Source organism: Leptonychotes weddellii, chromosome 1 (assembly GCF_054177405.1).
Source record: "Leptonychotes weddellii isolate Sample4059 chromosome 1, ASM5417740v2, whole genome shotgun sequence".
NCBI classification, from domain to species: Eukaryota; Metazoa; Chordata; class Mammalia; order Carnivora; family Phocidae; genus Leptonychotes; species Leptonychotes weddellii.
The window spans coordinates 3,977,634-3,996,123 of record NC_138369.1 but is presented as its reverse complement, the minus strand read 5'-3'; the positions used below and the strand labels follow the sequence as shown (position 1 = coordinate 3,996,123).

Here is an 18,490-nt window from a genome sequence, read left to right as displayed (position 1 = left end):
TGAATCCCTAATCATTTCATTGTCTAATTTTACCTTTTTTTTTTAATTTTATTAATTTAAGTGATCGCTACACCCAACGTGGGGCTAGAACTCACAACCCCGAGATCAAGAGTCACATGCTCTTCCGACTGGGCCAGCTGGGCATCCCTATAGTTTTACCTTCTGTCTTTAATTTTCGAGGCTTGACCTTACTCTTTCTCATCCCCCATCCCTGCTTTTCTTTATCGGTTTCCAGGTTACTCCCACCGTGGTTTCCCATATGAACTTTAGAAGTAACTTACCTCTAGTAAGTTCAGAAAACAAAGTCACCTATTGGTATTTTTTACTGGGATGGTATTCAATTTATAAATAAGCTTAGAGATTCCTGCCATCTATGAGGCCGGCTCTGGTATCCAAGATCATTTCTATTTGTTCAAGTCTCCTTTTATGTACTTTAATGCTCTTTTAAATTTTTCTCATATAATTCTTGCCCTTAACTAGTTAAATTTCCTCTTAAGTGTATTTGTGTTCTATTGCTGCATAACAAATTGCCACAGACTCGGTAGCTTAAAAGGATACAGATTTATTATCTTTTGTTTGTCTGTGGGTCACGCCTGGGCACTGGCTAGTCAGGTCCTCTGCTCAGGGTTTCATCAGGCCAAAATCAAGGTGTTGGCTGGGCTACAGTGAATCCACCAGAGGCCTGGGTCCTCTGTCAAGTTCCTTGGTTGTTAGCAGGATTCAGTTTATAGTTGTAGGACTGAGGTCCTCAGCTCCTAGAGGCCACCCACTGTCCCTGCCATGTAGTCCTCTCCACAACAGTCAGCTTGTTTAAGACCAACTGAAGAGTGTCCTGGATACTCCCAATCGCTCTGATTTCTTCCGTCTCTGGCAACAGACTCTTTTATTAAAGGGCTCACCTGATTCGGTCAGGCCCACCCAGGACAATTGGTCTTGCTTCACTTAAAACTAATTGCTTAAGGCCCCGATACATCTGCAAAATCCCTTCACTTTCATGAAATGTAACTTCATGTCATGTAACTTGACGAGGGGAGTGATACCCAATCATAGTCCCAGGCCTAGCACACTGTCAAGGTCAGGGTGGGAGGGGAGGTGGGCATCATATGGAGCATACGTATCAGGGGTGGGAAACTTGGGGACCACCTTAGAAATCTGCCTACCGCACTGGGTGTTCAGTTTTTTGGGTAATTGTAGAGCTGCCAATATTTTGATATTGGGGTATTTTGTACAAATGACTATGTCTGGCTTCTCTTGGAAAATTGGCAAACCTGGCCACCCCATGGGGTCTGCACCCCCATGGCATGATGTCTGGCTGCCGCTGGGTGTAAGCTGTGACTCCGCTCAGTCCACGCCACTTCCCTTATCCTCTTGGCCTCTGTCAGCACTTGGGCTTCTGAACCCTGGGTTGAAAGCACACATAGGCCAAGGAATCGCACGGCTCTGGGTTGGAAACTCAGCTCTCTGCACTCCTGAGCTTCCACCTCCTCAGCTGTAGGACGGAAATGCCAGCCGCCACTAAGGGTCAAGAAAGGGGCATGCAGGGTGGCCACTGGGGGCTAGTCGATGAGGGTTGATGAGAGCATTCGATCAGATGAGCCACCTCCCTCCTTGCCCTCCCCAGGTGCTGAAGACGCGGCTGACCCTGCGCCGGACAGGCCAGTACAAGGGGCTGCTGGACTGTGCGTGGCAGATCCTGGAGCAGGAGGGCACCCGCGCCCTGTACCGCGGCTACCTGCCCAACATGCTCGGCATCATCCCCTACGCCTGCACGGAACTGGCCGTCTATGAGGTGCAGGTCCCACAGAGGGGTGCCAGGGCTGGTGTGAACACAGGCCCGTAGTAAACTGCCTCCTGACCCCCTTCTCTTGCAGATGCTCAGGTGCTTCTGGTTGAAGTCAGGCAGGGACATGGAGGATCCCAGTGGCCTGGTCAGTTTGTCATCTGTGACGCTGTCCACGACCTGTGGCCAGATGGCCAGTTACCCGCTGACATTGGTGCGCACCAGGATGCAGGCCCAAGGTCAGACTAGCCCCAGTGGCCACCGTGCATGCCCCTCCCCTTAGCCTTGACTGAACTTTCTCATCCCCCAAAAGTGACTCCCAAACTGACCTCTAAACCTACCAAGACTCACCCCTAAATCTGACCCCAACCCCAAATTAACCCTACAAACCACTGAAATGAACATCTCCCAACTGACCCCCACAAACACCCCCCAAATGCAACTCAGGCCCCCACACCATATTTCAAGACATAGATTCCCCAAATGCTCTCCCAACTTCTCCAAATCTGACGCAGCCCATATTCCTAAAATTCCTAAATTCGCTAAACCTGACCCTTAGACATCCCAATGTCATAACCACTTCCTCCACTACCCTGTATACTCCCCAAATGGACTTTCAGCCCCTAAACCAATCCACAAACATCCAAACAAGTCCTTGGTCCACTACCCTAATCTTGAAAATATCCCCAAACCATCCCTTAGCACACTTCCCAAATCTCTGGCAGATCTTAGAAGTTCCCTCCCAAATAAGCGTGAATGTTTTCTAAGATGTTCCTGAAAACAAATCCTGAAAACTCCTGCCCGAGTTGATCTCTCTCCCCAAACTGACCAATTTCCTCTAAGTCTTCCAAACTCCTTCCCAACGCTGGCCCCCAGACCCCAGCCCCTGGCTTCACCCGACCCCCAACATTCCAGCCCGCCCCCGCCCCGGGGTGGCCCGATCATCTCTGGCAGAAGCCCTGAGCTTGCCCCTGTTCCCACAGACACTGTGGAGGGCTCAAACCCCACCATGCGCGGAGTCTTCCAGCGGATCCTGGCCCAGCAGGGTTGGCCGGGGCTGTACAGAGGCATGACTCCCACCTTACTGAAGGTGTTGCCAGCAGGTGGCATCAGCTACGGGGTGTATGAAGCCATGAAGAAAACCCTGGGTGTATAGGCAGTGGCCAGTCGACCCACCCTGGGCAGAATGGACAGGAGGATCCAGGGTCCCCTGGCCCAAAGAGCCCTCCAGGCTCAGGCCCAGGGGGGCAGTTTTTGTCAGGAGAAGCAGTCTGGGGGCCTGGGTCAGAAGATCCCTGGGGATCCTTCCCGAGGGTGCAGCCAGGGACTAGTTTGGACTCCCGTTTGGCTCGTTGTGGCTTGTCCTGGCTTCAGGGTGAAATGGTGGACGTGGAGACAACCTGAAATAAAGAGTTTCTGCTGGATGTGTTTGGGATACCTGCGTCCAGGAGGGGAGCTGGGTATCTGGAATCTCTGGGGCTAGACTAGGAATCCGTGGTTTCAGGGGGTGAGCTGGGGACCTGGAACACCCTATGTCTAATAGGGAGCTGGGCGCTTCGGATATCTGTGTCCCAAGAGTGGAAGCTGGGTGCCTGGGATCCCTGGGTCTCGGAAAGAGGCCTGGATATCTTGGGCCCCTTGGTCCTGAGTAGGAATTGTAAACCTCCATAACGCCTGGGTTCAGGAGAGAACTGAGGGCCTAGGATTGGAGCTTGGAGCTCAGGTCCCCAGACCTTACGTGAAGAGGGTGTGGCGTGTGGAATTAGGGTCCTAGGAGAGAACCAATGGCCCTAGACCCTTGAATTCTGGAGGGGAACTGGTTCCATGAGTCCTGGAAGAGAAGTGGGGGCTCTAGAATCCTGGGTGGAGAAGAGAGGGGGATACAGGGGATCCCTGGGTTCCCTCCTGCTCTTGGCCCACCCCACCCCCGGAAGCATCCGATCTCCAAGGCCTCGAGCAGGCCACGTGTTCGGCCTGCCCAGCCAGGCTCCTGGGGCGCTAACCTAGACGTCAAGCCTGAATTCCCCTCAGCCGGTCGGCACTGCCCACGTCGACTGCCATTCACTCTCGCTACGGCTAATCCCCTCTCGTCGTCTGGAGGCCGGCTCCGCCCCAATGCAGCTACGCTTCCACTGGCTCCCACCAAAACTGGGCCCCTTTACTTCCTTCCCTGCCATTTGTCCAGAGCGGTGTCCGTCACCTTGCACCCGCCCCCGCCGCCCAGCCATTGGCTTAGAAATCAAGGCTAGAAGAGGATTCTGGTCAACAGGGAAAGCAATCCAGTCAAACCTAAGCGCGTCACCCAGAATTCGTCAGGGATTGGATTAAGTTAGCTGCCAATCTGCGCAAGACCCGCCTTCTGCGTGTCCTCATTGGCTTGCGTACACGATTATCTCACCTGGCGCCCGCCCAGCCTGTTCAAAGGGGCCTTTCGGCAGGCCCCTCCTTCCTGTCCACTTGACTCTCCGGAGTCGTCAATCCAGTTCTGAAGTCGCCCCGTAGTTCTGGAACTCCCGCTTCATTGGGCCTCCTGCCCTCTCGGGTCGCCTCGATTTGCCCGCCCAGCACCGGCAGCCCGAAGCCCACTGCCTCCGAGAGCTGTCGGTCACGCGGCGCCTCCCGCCCACTGCCTCTCGCGGCACTCCGATTGGTCGCTTGCCTCCAGAGGCCGCGATTGGTGTCCCAGGAGCGGCGGCCGCCTCCGATTGGCCTGGCTGCGCCGTCCGTCACGCCGGCGGCGGGAGGAGGCGTCCCTCTCCCCCCTCGTCGTCTTCCCAGCCGCTGGGTTCCCAGAGTGCTCCGCGGCCGTGTGGAGCGAGGCCTTGTTCCCGCGTTGAGCCGCCGCCGCCGCCGCCGCCTCCTCAGCTTCAGCCTCCGCGCCAGGCCCGGCCCCGCCGCGCCATGTCGGACTACAGCACGGGAGGACCCCCGCCCGGGCCGCCGCCGCCCGCTGGCGGCGGCGGAGGAGCCGGGGGAGCCGGGGGCGCCGGGGGAGGCCCTCCGCCGGGCCCGCCGGGTGCGGGGGACCGGGGCGGCGGCGGCCCCGGCGGCGGCCCGGGCGGGGGGTCGGCCGGGGGTCCCTCCCAGCCGCCCGGCGGGGGAGGCCCGGGGATCCGCAAGGACGCTTTCGCCGACGCCGTGCAGCGGGCCCGCCAGGTGAGGAGGCCGCGGGCCTGAGGGGCGCGCGCGGGCGGGGGAGGGGGCGGGGTCACGCGCGCGCGCGCGGGGTCGCGGGGGGGCGGCCCGAGGCCGCCGCGGGGTCACGTGGGGCGGTAGGCGGGGGCCTGGGCCGCCCAGGGTGTCTCCAGTGGGCTCCCAGCGGGTGACCCCCCTGCAGGGTGAAGGGGTGGCCGGGGGGTCGCCAGGAACGGCCCCTGGATGTTCAGGGGTCCCGGAGGGCTGGGACTCACTTTGGGGAACCCCCCTTAGGACACCCGATGGCATGATTCCCTCTCTAGGAAGCAAAGTGTCCCTCTTCCCGGTGGGGAGGGTCTTGCTTTTCCCTTACCTCTCCATCAGGGCAGAGAGCTCTGTTTGCCCCCAACCCAGTCGCATTTTTTGCCCGCCCGCCGGGAAGAAAGGACTTTGGGAGGAAAACAGCCTTTTTTCTTGAGCCTGCAAAGGGGGAACCCTTGCTACCAGAGTGGCCGAGCACTTAGGCGAAATGGGGAGGGTGGGCACAGGGTCTGGCTCTTTTTGATGCTTCCGGTGGTCTCTCTGTGGGAAAGAGGGGAGGGTCCCACCACTGTGTTTTGAGGCATGATGATACCATGGAGGTGTCACATGCCGTTGTGACTGACCTCCTCAGCGCCTTTTGTGGCCTCCCCAAGTCCTGGAGAGCAGGAGGCCTGTAGAATGGGAGAACTTTGCCGCCCTCTCAGGAAGCCGACTCTCTGGGGGCCGACTGAGTGCTTTTGTGATTGAGTGCTTTCCTTGAGTTGTTCCAGTGCCTCCAGGGCAGAGTGGGAGGTCCCGTTAGGTGAACGCCCTGTTCCCGCCCAGTGTGGTCTGTGGCTTTCTCACCTATGGAGCAGGGTAGGGTTCGAACGTGCACTTGATCTGGTTGCCCACCAACCTGCCTTGTTGGAGAAGCAGTTGTAACTAGCCGAGTTGATGCTCTTTGCTGGGGTGGGAAAAGGCCTCAGCCCAAGAGCTTTGGCTCACAGTGTTAAAAGAAAAAAAATTGGGAGAGGTGGAAAGATAGATCCTTAATTCATGGTTAGTGTGTCTTTGGAAAACTTGCAATAATCCCACAGACTCTGGTCTTAAATTTGTGGGATCGGGGTTATTTGAAATTGCTCCTCACGTGTCTGACATGTAACCTGTGTTTTCAAAAAGGGTCTTTTCTTTTGGTGGAATGAAGATTTCGGTTGCCTTTAAGCAAAAACTTCCCTAAAATTTGTTCAACGAACGCAGATTTTGAGGGGGAGGGAGATAAAGGAAAGTTGTGCTCTTCACCATCCCAGAAGAGCCAGGCTACAATCACACTTCCTGCCTCCCTCGTGGAGGCAACCTGAGGACCCTCCTGAGAGCAAATCAGTGTGGATTGTGGTCCAGTTGCAAACAGCATAGGCGCAAATCCCAACTAGAAAGGGGGTTTGAAATTCCTGGATGACTATTGAACGCTGCGGCCCTCGGGTACGTTCTGAGAAGTTGGTCTGAGCACCAGGGAAGGTTGGTTGTGGTGGTAACCTTCTGTGCTTACGATTGTGTTTGTAGATCGCAGCCAAAATTGGAGGCGACGCTGCTACAACAGTGAACAACAGCACTCCTGATTTTGGTTTTGGGGGCCAAAAGAGGCAGTTAGAAGACGGAGGTAACTATAACTACCTGCTGGGAAGAAGGCCTGGGGGTAGAGTGAGGTGCCTTTGTTTGAACGTGGTTCAGAGTCAGGGGGAAGCCATTTGGTCTTTTAAAACCTCAGCAATCCCAGCTTTGTTCATTCTTTTTGTTCGGGCTGCCATCCTGGGGTATCAGGTGGCTGAGAGGAGCAGATTGATTGTGACTAGGTCCAAGTTGTAAGTTCTCAAGATTGTTCCTCCCCTTCTGGTAGGCTTGGGAAATGCTCGCGGTTTTGTTGAGGCCCCACATAAGTGCAGTTTGGCTGGCTCCAGGGCATGCAGTACTACCCACAGTAGCCAAAATGATCAGTGTGGGGATCAGGCAAAACCAGACTTAACACCTGGGCCCTTCCTGACCCCGGACTCTAGTGCCGCCATCATTGTTCCTGTTATAAAGAACTTTTTTACTCTTAAGTGCTAGTGGTGGGACTGATGGAAGTCTGGTCCCACTCCGGGGTTAGTCCCTGCTACTCTCCTGTCTTGGCTCTGATATGGGGGGTGGGGGAGGGGGGATTGTTTACCAGGCCGTGTGGCATCAGCATCAGATTTGAGGCAGCTGTGGGTGGGTGGGTGCAGCATCTGACATCCTCTCTCTTTCACAGACCAACCGGAGAGCAAGAAACTGGCTTCCCAGGGAGACTGTAAGTCCGTTGGGGGGTGCAGGCAGAGGGCAGCTTCAGGGTCTTAAGAGGTTTTTAGGATTTGGGAGCTAGAAGCTCTAAGCAGATGGCACCTGTCCTTTATGGAGGCTCTAGGTGCTTATCATCTGGGGTCCATGAGCTTTAGGGATCCCAGAGCCCCCTGGAGATTGAGGCAGACAGTCCGATGTGAGGCGGGTTCATCACACTCAAGTGCTCAGGAAGGCTCAGGAGCACTGTGATAGGTGCCAGCCGCTCCTCGGGCAGGCAGGGGTACCTGGGGGCCAGCAGTGTTCAGGGTCCCAAAGAGGAGCCAGGCCAATCTTTGCTTTGAATTTTCTCTCTGCAGCCATCAGTTCTCAACTTGGACCCATCCATCCTCCCCCCAGGTAAGTTGTGATTTGGAGGACACTTGTTTCCTTGTCTGTCAGCTGTCTCTGGCCTTTCTTGCTGACCTGGGGGAGAGCTGTGTCTGGGGGCTGCACCGTTTCGGACTTTGTCCCCGCTGCTTGGCCACAGAGAAGCCCAGGAGGCAGAAGAGCTGCCTTTGCGCCTGTGTGTGGGGCCCAGGGAGGGGCGGTCTTTGCGCCCTGTTGCTGCCTGCGCCGTGGGACACTCCTCGGGAGACAGCCGTCTTCCCAGAAGGGCTGGGGGCTGGCCGCGGCGTCCTCGTCCGCCTTCCGCAAATGCTTGATCTCCGAGAACTGGTGGGGCCTGGGGTTCTCTCCTACCTTTTGCCGCCTCCCCAGCCCCCAATGACCTCAGTGGATCTGTTGTAGAATCCTTTGTGAAGGACCACGTTGTTTCTTTTTTCGCTTTTAAGAAATGCAGTAAAATTGGTTTGCTAGGGAGAGGACATGGAAGAGATACAAACCTTTTTTTTATTTAAGTCAAGAGACCTGAAATGATTGTCAGAATTGTGTAAAAGCGTCCAAGCGTTTGTTTTTGCCCAGAGTCTGTGGGGCCACGCTGACCCCGACCAAGCCTCTTGTGGCTTGCATGGGGAAACTGAGGCCTTGAGAGGTCGAGTGGCTTGCTGTGGGGAGAAGGAGCTCTGTGCTCTTGTCAGACTCTGCTTAGGCCTGTGGGGTCTTGGTCCCGATGTGGTGGGAAGCATGGGTAGAGGCCAGTAGCACCAAGGGCCCCACAGGTTAGGGGCTGTGGCTTTGAGGGGCCTTTTCTCCTGGAGACCCTCTGTTTATTCTGTCTCACTTGAGACCGACTCTTATCGTCTCTCTTTGCAGGACTTCAATGACAGAAGAGTACAGGGTCCCAGACGGCATGGTGGGACTAAGTGAGTGTGGGTCGCTGTGGGATGCCCGTTTTCCCTGTCTCTCAGGGACTGTGTTCTGGGAGCACCTGCTGGCCCAGGAGCTTTTGGTGTGAGAGGGCCTCCTGTACTGTGCGCTCACCTGTCCTCTCTGGGCGGGGAGGCAGGTGGAGCTCTCAGGAGGACCAGGAACCCCTGCCACATGGTCTTTTCAGTGCTGGGGTACCCTCATCAATTTCTGCTTTTTTTTCCCTTTTCTCCACGTAGTCATTGGCAGAGGTGGTGAACAGATTAACAAAATCCAGCAGGATTCAGGCTGCAAAGTCCAGATCTCGCCAGGTACGAGAGCCAGATTTGTGTCAGAATGGGCACTGGGCTGGGCTGGGCTCCTTGTACTTTTTTTTTTTTTTTTAACAGTTCCCTGACGGGCAGAAGTGAGACAGGTTGGTGGTCACTGAGTGACCTCTAAGTGCCAGGCTCAGGGCAGAGTCTCAACCAGGACAGCACGGCATCCAGCAGCATAGCGGCAACTTTCGTTTTCTTTGGCTTCACAGTTGTGGGGGGATGGCTGAGGCGGGAGATCGAAGATTGAATATAGGAAGTTTTGCTCTAAACTGTTAGTTAAGTCACCATCTGAAGTAAACACCCAACAGGAAACCAGTGGGAATGTGTGAGGCAGGGGGATGCATTCGAAGGAATGGCTTTGAAACCCAGCCCGGGTTTGCACCCCAGTCTGGCTTCTCAGCTGCGCGCACCTGCTGGGCAGGGGTTTGTGAGGGCTGGCTCTAACCCAGTGGGGATTGTAGACTGATCATCGGTGGTGGCAGGAGTGGCCCCACTTTGGGACCTCACCTTCCGCCTCACATTTTTCCCTAAATGTTCTCCCTCCTTGACTGGACTCCAGGCTTCCCAGCCTTGGTCTTGCTTAGAGCAGCCTCCCAGGAGTCTAATGAGGGAGCGATTTGTCAGGCCGTTAATGGTGGTGCAGGCAGTAGCCGTTGTTCATTGTGCAAGTTTCACCATCTCCCTGGAAAGCCTTTCTCCAGTGTCCGTGGACCCGGGAGGCACTGACCCTCTCTCTCCTCTGCAGACAGCGGTGGCCTCCCCGAGCGCAGCGTGTCCTTGACAGGAGCCCCAGAATCTGTCCAGTAAGTCCCTGGCGGGGCCTGTCATTGTGATGAGGGGAGCAAGCAGAAGCTCTCTCCATCCTTTGGAAAGTTGGGGGCGACTCCACCATGTCCCTCGACCCTTGCCCTCTCCAGGGGGCTGTACTGATGCTTTGATTGCCTGGACTTCGAAGATCTGGGAAAACCACCTGAATAGCCCCAGCCCTGGGGACGGACCCTCTTCATCATCTGTCAGACACACGTGTTGGAGTCACCTTCCCTTTGAGCTGGATGGGGCTGTCAGACCAGTACTTGTTCAAGTGTCTGAACCCCGCTCTTCCCCTTCCCAGGAAAGCAAAGATGATGCTGGATGACATTGTCTCTCGGGGTCGTGGGGGGCCCCCAGGACAGTTCCACGACAATGCCAATGGAGGCCAGAATGGCACTGTGCAGGAGATCATGATCCCCGCGGGGAAGGCTGGCCTGGTCATCGGCAAAGGCGGGGAGACAATTAAGCAGCTGCAGGTGAGGGGTGGGATGGAGGACGGAAGCTCCTCCTGTCCCAGGAAAGTCTCCTTCCTGCGTCTGCGTGTGCACACCCCACCGACTGCTTTGTCAGAGCCTCTTACCCTTTGTGATTACACCTGCCCCCCACGTGCACTAGCCCCAGAAAGTCCTTTGAAAGCCTGGTACTGACTCTCCCGCATTGGTTGTAAAGGAGCGAGCTGGAGTGAAGATGATTTTAATTCAAGATGGCTCCCAGAATACGAACGTGGACAAGCCTCTCCGCATCATTGGGGATCCTTACAAAGTGCAGGTGAGAACCCTGGGGGTGACGGGGCATCTGGAGAAGTGAGCAATAGATAGGGCTAGAGATCTGAGTGAAAGGGGAGAGGTTTTCAAGAGCATTCGCTTGAAGTCAGCCCAGGACTCCCACTTTCCTACTGAGTTCTCCCTCCCAGGACTGGACATGAGCAAGAGGCCTGAACTCTGATCTTTCATTTTCTTATCTGGAGAATGGGGGTTGCTGGCCATCCCTCCTCGGGATGGCAGGTCAGGAGCTCAGCAGGGCTCTGCGGTGGGCCCAGCTTAGGTCCATGAGCCCTTGGGTCGTGGGAGGCTGGGGGAACAGTGTTGGGGGCTTGCCCTGTGCACACCATGCATGTGTGTTTGCAGCAAGCCTGTGAGATGGTGATGGACATCCTCCGGGAGCGTGACCAGGGTGGTTTTGGGGACCGGAACGAGTATGGATCCCGGATTGGCGGGGGCATCGATGTGAGTGCAGGCTTCCTGTAGTAGTGGAGGGCCATGGGGTGGGTGTGACTCATGCTCTGGTGGGCGGAGGGCACCAGAGCTGTGGGGACAAGATTCAGTTGACCCTTCCACATTCCTGTCTCCTCAGGTGCCAGTGCCTAGGCATTCTGTCGGGGTGGTCATTGGCCGGAGCGGAGAAATGATCAAGAAGATCCAGAATGACGCTGGTGTGCGGATACAGTTTAAGCAAGGTCAGGGGCCTGGCTGAAAAGATTAGCTGGGTGGGCGGTGGCTGTGTCTACCAGTTCTGTTCTCAGGATCACTCTGAGGTTCCACTGCAGAGAGCCTGGCACCAGGGAGCCCGTTGAGCCTCTTTGTGGTGCCTTATTACTCCTAGCTGGCAGAACGTGCCCTTGTCTCCCTCCTTCATGGGAGAGCCATGTGAGAGAGTTCATGAAGGGCAGACTTGCTGTCTTCCTGTCATCAAATCTATCCCTTTTCTCTCCCCCACCGAATGGCCCATCCTGACAGGGCAGCCTGGACTGGATCAGATCCCTCTGTCCCAACTCTGGGCTATTCCCAAGCCTCAGTGAGAGTCTCCCAAGTGGCAGGCCCATTCTGAGGTTTATTGTCGTTCTTAGTTTCATGAAATGCATCTGTTCTGGGGGTGCCACGTGCAGGAAGAAGCCTCAGCTGCCACCCTGCCCTAGTTGGTCGGTTTTTTCCTCTGGAAACCTGGCCCACCCGCATTCTTCCCCCTCCCCCCCGCCGCTCCTCAATACATGGGGTGTGATGAGCGGCACTTTGAGCCTGAGATATTTCTGACACCTGGCTTGGCATGGTGTCTACCTCGCAGAGGCGGTGTTATGGGGGTTTGGTGTTGTGCTTTTCTTTAAAATCCATGTCTCTGTTCTGGATGCTGGCTTCAGATGATGGGACAGGTCCTGAGAAGATAGCTCACATAATGGGGCCCCCAGATCGGTGTGAGCATGCAGCACGGATCATCAATGATCTCCTCCAGAGCCTCAGGGTAGGTGGCTCCAGGCTCTGCTGCTGGCGGCTGGTGAGGGCGGAGGGAACTGGCCCAGCCCTCCCGGAGAAGTCCAGGGGCCAGGCTAGCTTTCTGCGGTCACTCTCTACCTCCTTCCTGTCTTGCAGAGTGGTCCCCCGGGCCCACCAGGGGGTCCTGGCATGCCCCCGGGGGGCCGGGGGCGAGGAAGGGGCCAAGGCAACTGGGGCCCTCCTGGCGGTGAGATGACCTTCTCCATCCCTACTCATAAATGTGGGCTGGTCATCGGCCGAGGTGAGTAGGCCTGCCTGCATTCTGTTCCTCAGCTCCCCCTCCTTCTGCCTTCTCTTTACTATCTGTCGTTCCCCACAGGTGGTGAGAACGTGAAAGCCATAAACCAGCAGACAGGCGCCTTTGTGGAGATCTCCCGGCAGCTGCCGCCCAATGGGGACCCCAACTTCAAGTTGTTCATCATCCGGGGCTCACCCCAGCAGATAGACCACGCCAAGCAGCTCATTGAGGAAAAGATTGAGGTGGGCTCAGGGAGGGGTTCTTGGAGCCTGGACACATCTCCTGTCTCCTTCCCCCCACCCAAGTGACTTTGCTTCTCCTTCCTCCAGGGTCCCCTCTGCCCAGTTGGACCAGGCCCCGGGGGACCAGGCCCTGCAGGCCCCATGGGGCCCTTCAACCCCGGGCCTTTCAATCAGGGGCCACCTGGGGCTCCCCCGCAGTGAGTATTCATTCATCTCAGCTTCCTGGGATTTGGGACATGGGGGTTGCTGTGCTGCCAAGAAGAGCAGCGGACCCCATTTTCATTCAACACCAAAAAGTGCTGATCACAGCGGTTCAAGGCACGATCCAGCCCAGACTCCTACTCCTGTGTGATCAGTGCCGTTTTTTTTTTTTGTTTTTTTTTTTTAAAGATTTTATTTATTTTTTTGACAGAGGGAGACACGGCGAGAGAAGGAACACAAGCAGGGGGAGTGGGAGAGGGAGAAGCAGGCTTCCCACGGAGCAGGGAGCCCGATGTGGGGCTCGATCCCAGGACCCTGGGACCATGACCTGAGCCGAAGGCAGACGCTTAACGGCTGAGCCACCCAGGCGCCCCTGATCAGTGCTATTTTTAAAAGATGTCACAGATGTTGACCCTGGTCTCCCACCTAATAGGCAAGCCCGTGTATACTGAATTTGGGCGACTTGCACATCTTTAAGCCAACGGAGTTTGTGTTCTTTGGCATTGTTCATCTCACCTTTTCCTGGGCCGAGGGCCTGTGACTGAGTATAAGCAGTGGGCTAGGCCTGGGCCCCCTTCCTCCCAGCCATCCCTGCCCCCCGTGGAGGAGTGGTCCCAGCTCACTTGCCCTGTCTTTCTTGTCCCGCAGTGCGGGGGGCCCCCCTCCTCACCAGTACCCACCCCAGGGCTGGGGCAATACCTACCCCCAGTGGCAACCACCTGCTCCTCATGACCCAAGTAAGTAAGGCTGCCCAGGTGAAGGGCAGGACAGGGCTTGGGGGCCCAGGTGGGGAGGGCGGGGCTGGCTTCCAGTGCTGCTCTTCAGCCCACTGCTCTCCTACAGATAAAGCTGCAGCCGCTGCAGACCCCAATGCCGCCTGGGCCGCCTACTACTCACACTACTACCAGCAGCCCCCAGGCCCCGTGCCCGGCCCTGCACCGGCCCCCGCGGCCCCCCCTGCCCAGGGCGAGCCCCCACAGCCCCCACCCGCCGGCCAGTCAGACTACACTAAGGCCTGGGAAGAGTATTACAAAAAGATCGGTGAGTGTGTGGGCCGCCGCAGGGGCTCAAGTAGGTCGGAGGCTGGTGAGAGGCAGCCGCGTCCCTGTGCCATCCTCTGACCTCTCGAGGCCTTCCTCCTGCAGGCCAGCAGCCCCAGCAGCCCGGAGCGCCCCCACAGCAGGACTACACGAAGGCCTGGGAGGAGTACTACAAGAAGCAGGGTGAGCCGCTGGGGTTGCGGGGCAGGGGCAGGGCCAGGCCCTCGGGCCCCCAGTCACACTCGCTCACCGTGACTCCGCTTCCGTGCAGCTCAAGTGGCCACCGGAGGGGGTCCGGGAGCACCCCCAGGCTCCCAGCCAGACTACAGTGCCGCCTGGGCTGAATATTACAGACAGCAGGCCGCTTACTACGGACAGACTCCAGGTCCTGGCGGCCCCCAGCCTCCACCCACACAGCAGGGACAGCAGCAGGCAAGTGGGAATTGCCACCCTCCTCCTCCTCCTTTTTCCTTCCAACCCCCGGCCACCGTCCATCCTGCCTTAGTGGGTAGCGCCGGAAATCCCTTCCCCTGCGGGGTGTGTCCTTGATGCCTGCAGCGGGGGCCGTGTGGCCAGAGGTCTCCGGGAGTCCCCACGAGCTGGGGAAGTGTGCGCTGGGTCCAGAGGTTAAACGAAGAGGCCTCCCTGCGCCGGCCCGCTTGTTCCTGTGTCACGCTGTCTCGATGCTGGGGGAGAGCGCGAAGCAAATACAAGGTGGAACTGTTGAACTGGTGGGTAGTCCTGGGGGTGGGGGGCAGGCCAGCAGCACAGACGTTGGTCGCCATCCTGGCTGCTAACTCACTCATTCAAAATCTGGCCACTTGGGAAGAAAACGGATGTGTTTTCCCCTCTCTGCATTACTTTTTTGGGTTTTGTTCTTTGCATTCTTTTATTTTTAACCCCACAATCTTTTCCCCGTGTCCAAGTGACTGTGTGTTGCAGGCGGCCCCAGCGTGGGTCAGCCCTGGCTCTGGTGGGACTCGGGGAGCTTGCCACGGGGACCGGCCGCAGGGCCCCTCCCGCCCTGCCTGGGCTCCGCCGCCGCCTCCGCTCTCGCGCCTGCCTCTGTGTCCTGGTTTTGTCTGTGAAGTGGGCATGACGATCGCCGCCACCTTCCAACCTACCTCACAGGGGTGTTGTGGGGACACCGTGATCTCTGAGATTGTCATGTTGTGATGCGCCGGAGCACCTACCTTCCCGAAGACAGAGGGCACCCCTCCTCCCTTGCAGACCCTGAGCGCGCTTCTCCCTCTCTCCCCGCTCTGCCTCTGCGGCCCCCGCTTCTCTCCTCCTGGTCTTCACGTCCCTCTTGCTCCCTCCTCCATCAAGGAGCCAGTCTGACTTCAGCCGAGGGCCCCGGAGCACAGACTAGACACTTACAAACACATCGTTCCAGCCCGAGCTCGCCACAGGCGCGGGAGAGGGGCTTCCTGGCCCCCTCCTTGCCACCGTCCCCCCCAGTCTCCCGCCCCTCCCCCCTCCCCGTAGTGACCAATTCCTATCTCTTCCCTCTCCGCAGGCTCAATGAATCGAATGAATGTGAACTTCCTCATCTGTGAAAATCTTTTATTTTTTTTTTTCCATTTTGTTCTGTTTGGGGGCTTCTTTTTTTTTTTTTGGGTTCTTTTTTTTTTTTTTTTTTCCCTCATGTGTTTGGCGAGAGAGCGATGGCTGCTGTGGGGGGTGCTGGGGAGCCCTTGCTGTGAGTGGCTTGGAGGTCACAGCCTGGGCAATGCCGGGCTCTCACTCTCTCGTTCATTCTGTGTGTCTCATGCTTTTTTCTTTCAAAATTGGGATCCTTCATGTTGAGCCAGCCATAGAAGATAGAATTAAATCTCTGCCAAAAAAAAAAAAAATTTAAATATAAAAAACACAAAAAGCAAACAAAACCTATAAAATTATATATATATATATATAAAAATCTCTATCTCTTCCTGAAACTGCCTCTTTCAGGGGAAGGCAATTCATTTTCTTCCTACCACCCCTGGCCCTCTTCATGTTTTTAAAATAAACTTTTAAAAAGGAAAAAAAGTCACTCTTGCTATTTCTTTTTTTTAGTTAGAGTTGGAACATTCCTTGGACCAGGTGTTGCTATTGCAGGCCCCCCCCCCCAGTCAAGCCCCTTGATCTGCTCCTCCTCCTCCCCCCTGCCTCTCTCGGCTCCCTGCAGCCCCTCCTGCCCCCCACTCCCGGGACCGGTCTTGGGTTTCAGCTGTTCAAGAGGACATTGAAACTGAAAACAAATTGAGAACAAAAACAAAAAATTGTATGGCAGTTTTTACTTTTTATCGCTCGTTTTTAACTTCACAAATAAATGATAACAAAACCTCCCCGTGTCTGCTGGGTGCCGTCTCTCTCTTTCTCTCTCTCTCTTCCTCTTTCTCGTTTTCTTTCTTTCCCTCCTCTCCCCCCCGCCTCCTGTAGAGTTTTGAAGCAGATGTTTGTTTGTTCTTTATAGATGTTGTAAAAGCCTGGTAATGGTGATTGGAAATTACAAGCTTTGTGTTGTGTTTTTTCTTTCCTTCCTTCCTTTTTTTTTTTTTTTTTTAAGAAAAAGAATTATAAGAAAAAATAGTTTTCTGCAGGCGCATTGTGCTTTCCTAATTCCCCCCCCACCCCCCCTTTTTTTTTTTTTTTGGTTAAATAAAGTGCTTTTTGTCTAAAAACTGCGTGCTGGCCGCAGTTGTGTTTGTAGGAGACAAGTTAAAGAGGAACAAGGGTTGGCCAATCAGTGGGGTCTGGGTCCCCCAAAGACTGCTCTTCTGGTGTTGCCTTGCAGAAAAGGGAATAGGGTGAGCCCCAGTGGAGTAATCTTCCCCCATCCCACTTTTTCCTCTGGGGACATGGGGAGCAAGACACCCAGGAGAGGCTCTGGGGCCAGGTGTTTCCATGGACGCAGCCTGCCACCACAGCAAACCCATGGCTGTGTGCGCCTCACGGGAGTCAGACTGGCCTTGATAAGGCACCTGGCTGGGGCCTAGTAGAAACCAGGCCTCGTAAAGGATAGCACGGGTTCCAGTGCTTGGTGGGACGCTGTGCCGCCCAAGGGTGAGGACTGGATATGGAAGAGTGACCTGAGGGGCCATCTGAGCTGTCTGGCCCAGGGGCGATCATCTGGAGCCCTACTGTGTGCCTGGAGTGCTCTTTCTGGGCTTAGAGTTGAACGCTAACACAGATCAGGTTTCACGTTCAGAAGCCTGGGCCCACAGGCTTCAAGGGCAGCCCCAAGCAGGAGCCCACAACAGCTCACAGTCCCCCCCACCGCCCCAGGCCTTGTCCAGGTTGGTCAGGAACCTGCTCCTGTGGGGGGGCCCCCAGTCAACCCACCCCCGTGGTGCCACGGCCCAGAAAGGGGCTGTCAGTCTGGGGCCTCGTGGGGAGTCAGCTCAGATTAAAGCCTGGCCTGCCGTCACCAGATGTCTTACCTCACAGGCACTGCGCCCCTTCTGAACCCCGTGTGGGTTCTGGGATGAGGGCGAAGGCAGAGCCCCCAACCCCTCCCATCACTGCAGGCTTTCAATGACAGAACAGCACTTGGCAAAAATGTTTTCTGGAGCTGCTTCTGCCAAGATCTAGAGGAGGGGGAGTGAAGGGTCAGTGCTGAGTCACAGCAGGGACACCGTCCTCCTTCCCTCCAAAAAGGGGGAAGCAGATTAGCAGGCCTCTAATAAAGTGCAGGCAAAAAGTCTCGAGGTGCGGTGTCAGGGCCATGCAAGTGAGGGAAGAGGGAAATGGGTCGGGAAGGCTGCAACACAATGTTACATGTCACTAGCAGCTGGCCAGAGGTGCGGTCCCTTGGAGCAGGCCATAGGAGGGCAGAAGGTGGGGGGAATTGCCTGCCCCACCTCACCCGGCCCCCGCCCTCCCTTCCCAGCCTCGTTGGTCAAAACTAGTTCCACAAGACACCCTCCTTTCAGCCTTATCTCACACTCCTGCCTTCAGCCGGAAATGGGGACAACAAAGTTTAATGTCTTCATAGACCGGTCACTTTAAGATAGGCCTACCTTCCCCCTGGGGAATGTATATGGCTGGACTTGAGCTGTGGTTCACCAATTGTCCTAACCTTATATTTTGTAGATACATTCTAAAATGTATTTAATGTTGCAGCTTTGGAGACATTGTTTAGACCTCAAAGGTCATGGCCGGAAGGCCACGCCCTGTGCCCATACTGCCCAACGGAAGGAATGGAAGTTCCCAAATTTCCCAGTGCACACAGTGGGGAGACAGGCCCAGAGAGGTCCAGGATGTGGGCCACGGCATGACCCCTGTCTTGTTCCCCTGGGGAGTCAGTCGGGGCGGGAGGTGAGTGGCAAGCAGGGAGTACCTACATTACAGAGCAGGTTCTTCTGCTGATAGAAGGTCAAGACTGGCTCACACAGCGTGTAGTACGTCTCCAGGCGCTGGCGGATGGCCGACTCACAGTCATCTGCCCGGTGCTCTATGCGGCCCCGGCGCAGCGCTCTCCGAACCATCGTGTCCATGGAGCAGTCAAACATGATGACGATGTCTGGGGCCCGGCCCACCTAGGCACCAGCAAAAGGGGCTGGGTGAGGAAGGGCCTAGGTGCAGTGTCTCCCTGACCCCTCTACCCTGAGATCAGGAGTCTAGAATTGTGTGGGCCCCCTGGGTTCATCTGATTTTTTAGCTCCAAGTTAGTGTTTACATATTTATTTTTTGAGATAGGTAGGACCTTGGCAGAAGCTCATAAGTAAACAACACTAACAGGGAAGAGTGAAGACTTCCTCACCATCCCCAGCCACCCAGTTTCACCCTCCCTGGAGGCAACTCCTTCCTGGAGTTACCTACTATTAGGGGCAT

General features: G+C 56.1%; 3 protein-coding genes and 1 long non-coding RNA gene across 10 annotated transcripts in view; 2 read left to right on the top strand and 2 right to left on the bottom strand.

Annotated features, from left to right (window-relative positions):
* The window catches only part of SLC25A41 (solute carrier family 25 member 41), a 5,626-nt gene extending 2,422 nt beyond the window's left edge, over positions 1 to 3,204 (top strand). For all 4 annotated transcript variants that reach the window (XM_031020245.2, XM_081807216.1, XM_031020244.2 and 1 more), the window contains 3 exons: positions 1,622 to 1,789; positions 1,872 to 2,019; positions 2,764 to 3,204. In XM_031020245.2, the coding sequence (XP_030876105.2) occupies positions 1,622 to 1,789; positions 1,872 to 2,019; positions 2,764 to 2,936 (489 nt within the window). In that variant the 3' untranslated portion in view covers positions 2,937 to 3,204. The remainder of the gene's footprint in view (positions 1 to 1,621; positions 1,790 to 1,871; positions 2,020 to 2,763) is intronic.
* Positions 547 to 4,467, bottom strand: LOC115937698 (uncharacterized). 2 transcript variants are annotated; one of them, XR_004072942.2, is made up of 2 exons: positions 4,179 to 4,467; positions 547 to 3,180 (listed from the first exon to the last, which is right to left on the bottom strand). It is a non-coding gene; the product is annotated as an uncharacterized LOC115937698 (long non-coding RNA). The 2 variants fall into 2 exon arrangements; XR_004072943.2 differs by lacking the exon at positions 4,179 to 4,467 and adding an exon at positions 3,784 to 4,169.
* A 96-nt stretch (positions 4,468 to 4,563) lies between these two features.
* Positions 4,564 to 16,218, top strand: KHSRP (KH-type splicing regulatory protein). 3 transcript variants are annotated; one of them, XM_081806785.1, is made up of 20 exons: positions 4,568 to 4,936; positions 6,500 to 6,596; positions 7,224 to 7,262; positions 7,609 to 7,648; positions 8,504 to 8,553; positions 8,797 to 8,868; positions 9,620 to 9,677; positions 9,986 to 10,160; positions 10,354 to 10,452; positions 10,812 to 10,910; positions 11,038 to 11,140; positions 11,819 to 11,919; positions 12,048 to 12,192; positions 12,271 to 12,431; positions 12,519 to 12,628; positions 13,281 to 13,369; positions 13,476 to 13,673; positions 13,778 to 13,855; positions 13,944 to 14,104; positions 15,192 to 16,218. In XM_081806785.1, the coding sequence occupies exons 1-20, from the start codon at positions 4,682 to 4,684 to the stop codon at positions 15,198 to 15,200; spliced, it is 2,139 nt and encodes a 712-aa protein (XP_081662911.1). In that variant the 5' UTR covers positions 4,568 to 4,681; the 3' UTR covers positions 15,201 to 16,218. The 3 variants fall into 3 exon arrangements, with proteins under 3 accessions (XP_081662857.1, XP_081662911.1, XP_081662802.1); XM_081806676.1 differs by having other exon boundaries at positions 13,944 to 16,218; XM_081806731.1 differs by lacking the exon at positions 10,812 to 10,910 and having other exon boundaries at positions 4,564 to 4,936; positions 13,944 to 16,218.
* An 885-nt stretch (positions 16,219 to 17,103) lies between these two features.
* On the bottom strand, positions 17,104 to 18,265 carry LOC115937697 (adenylate kinase isoenzyme 1). The gene is made up of 2 exons (XM_031020238.2): positions 18,001 to 18,265; positions 17,104 to 17,244 (listed from the first exon to the last, which is right to left on the bottom strand). Exons 1-2 carry the CDS (start codon positions 18,166 to 18,168, stop codon positions 17,176 to 17,178), a joined length of 237 nt encoding a protein of 78 aa, XP_030876098.2. The 5' UTR covers positions 18,169 to 18,265; the 3' UTR covers positions 17,104 to 17,175.
* Between the last annotated feature and the right edge of the window lie 225 nt (positions 18,266 to 18,490).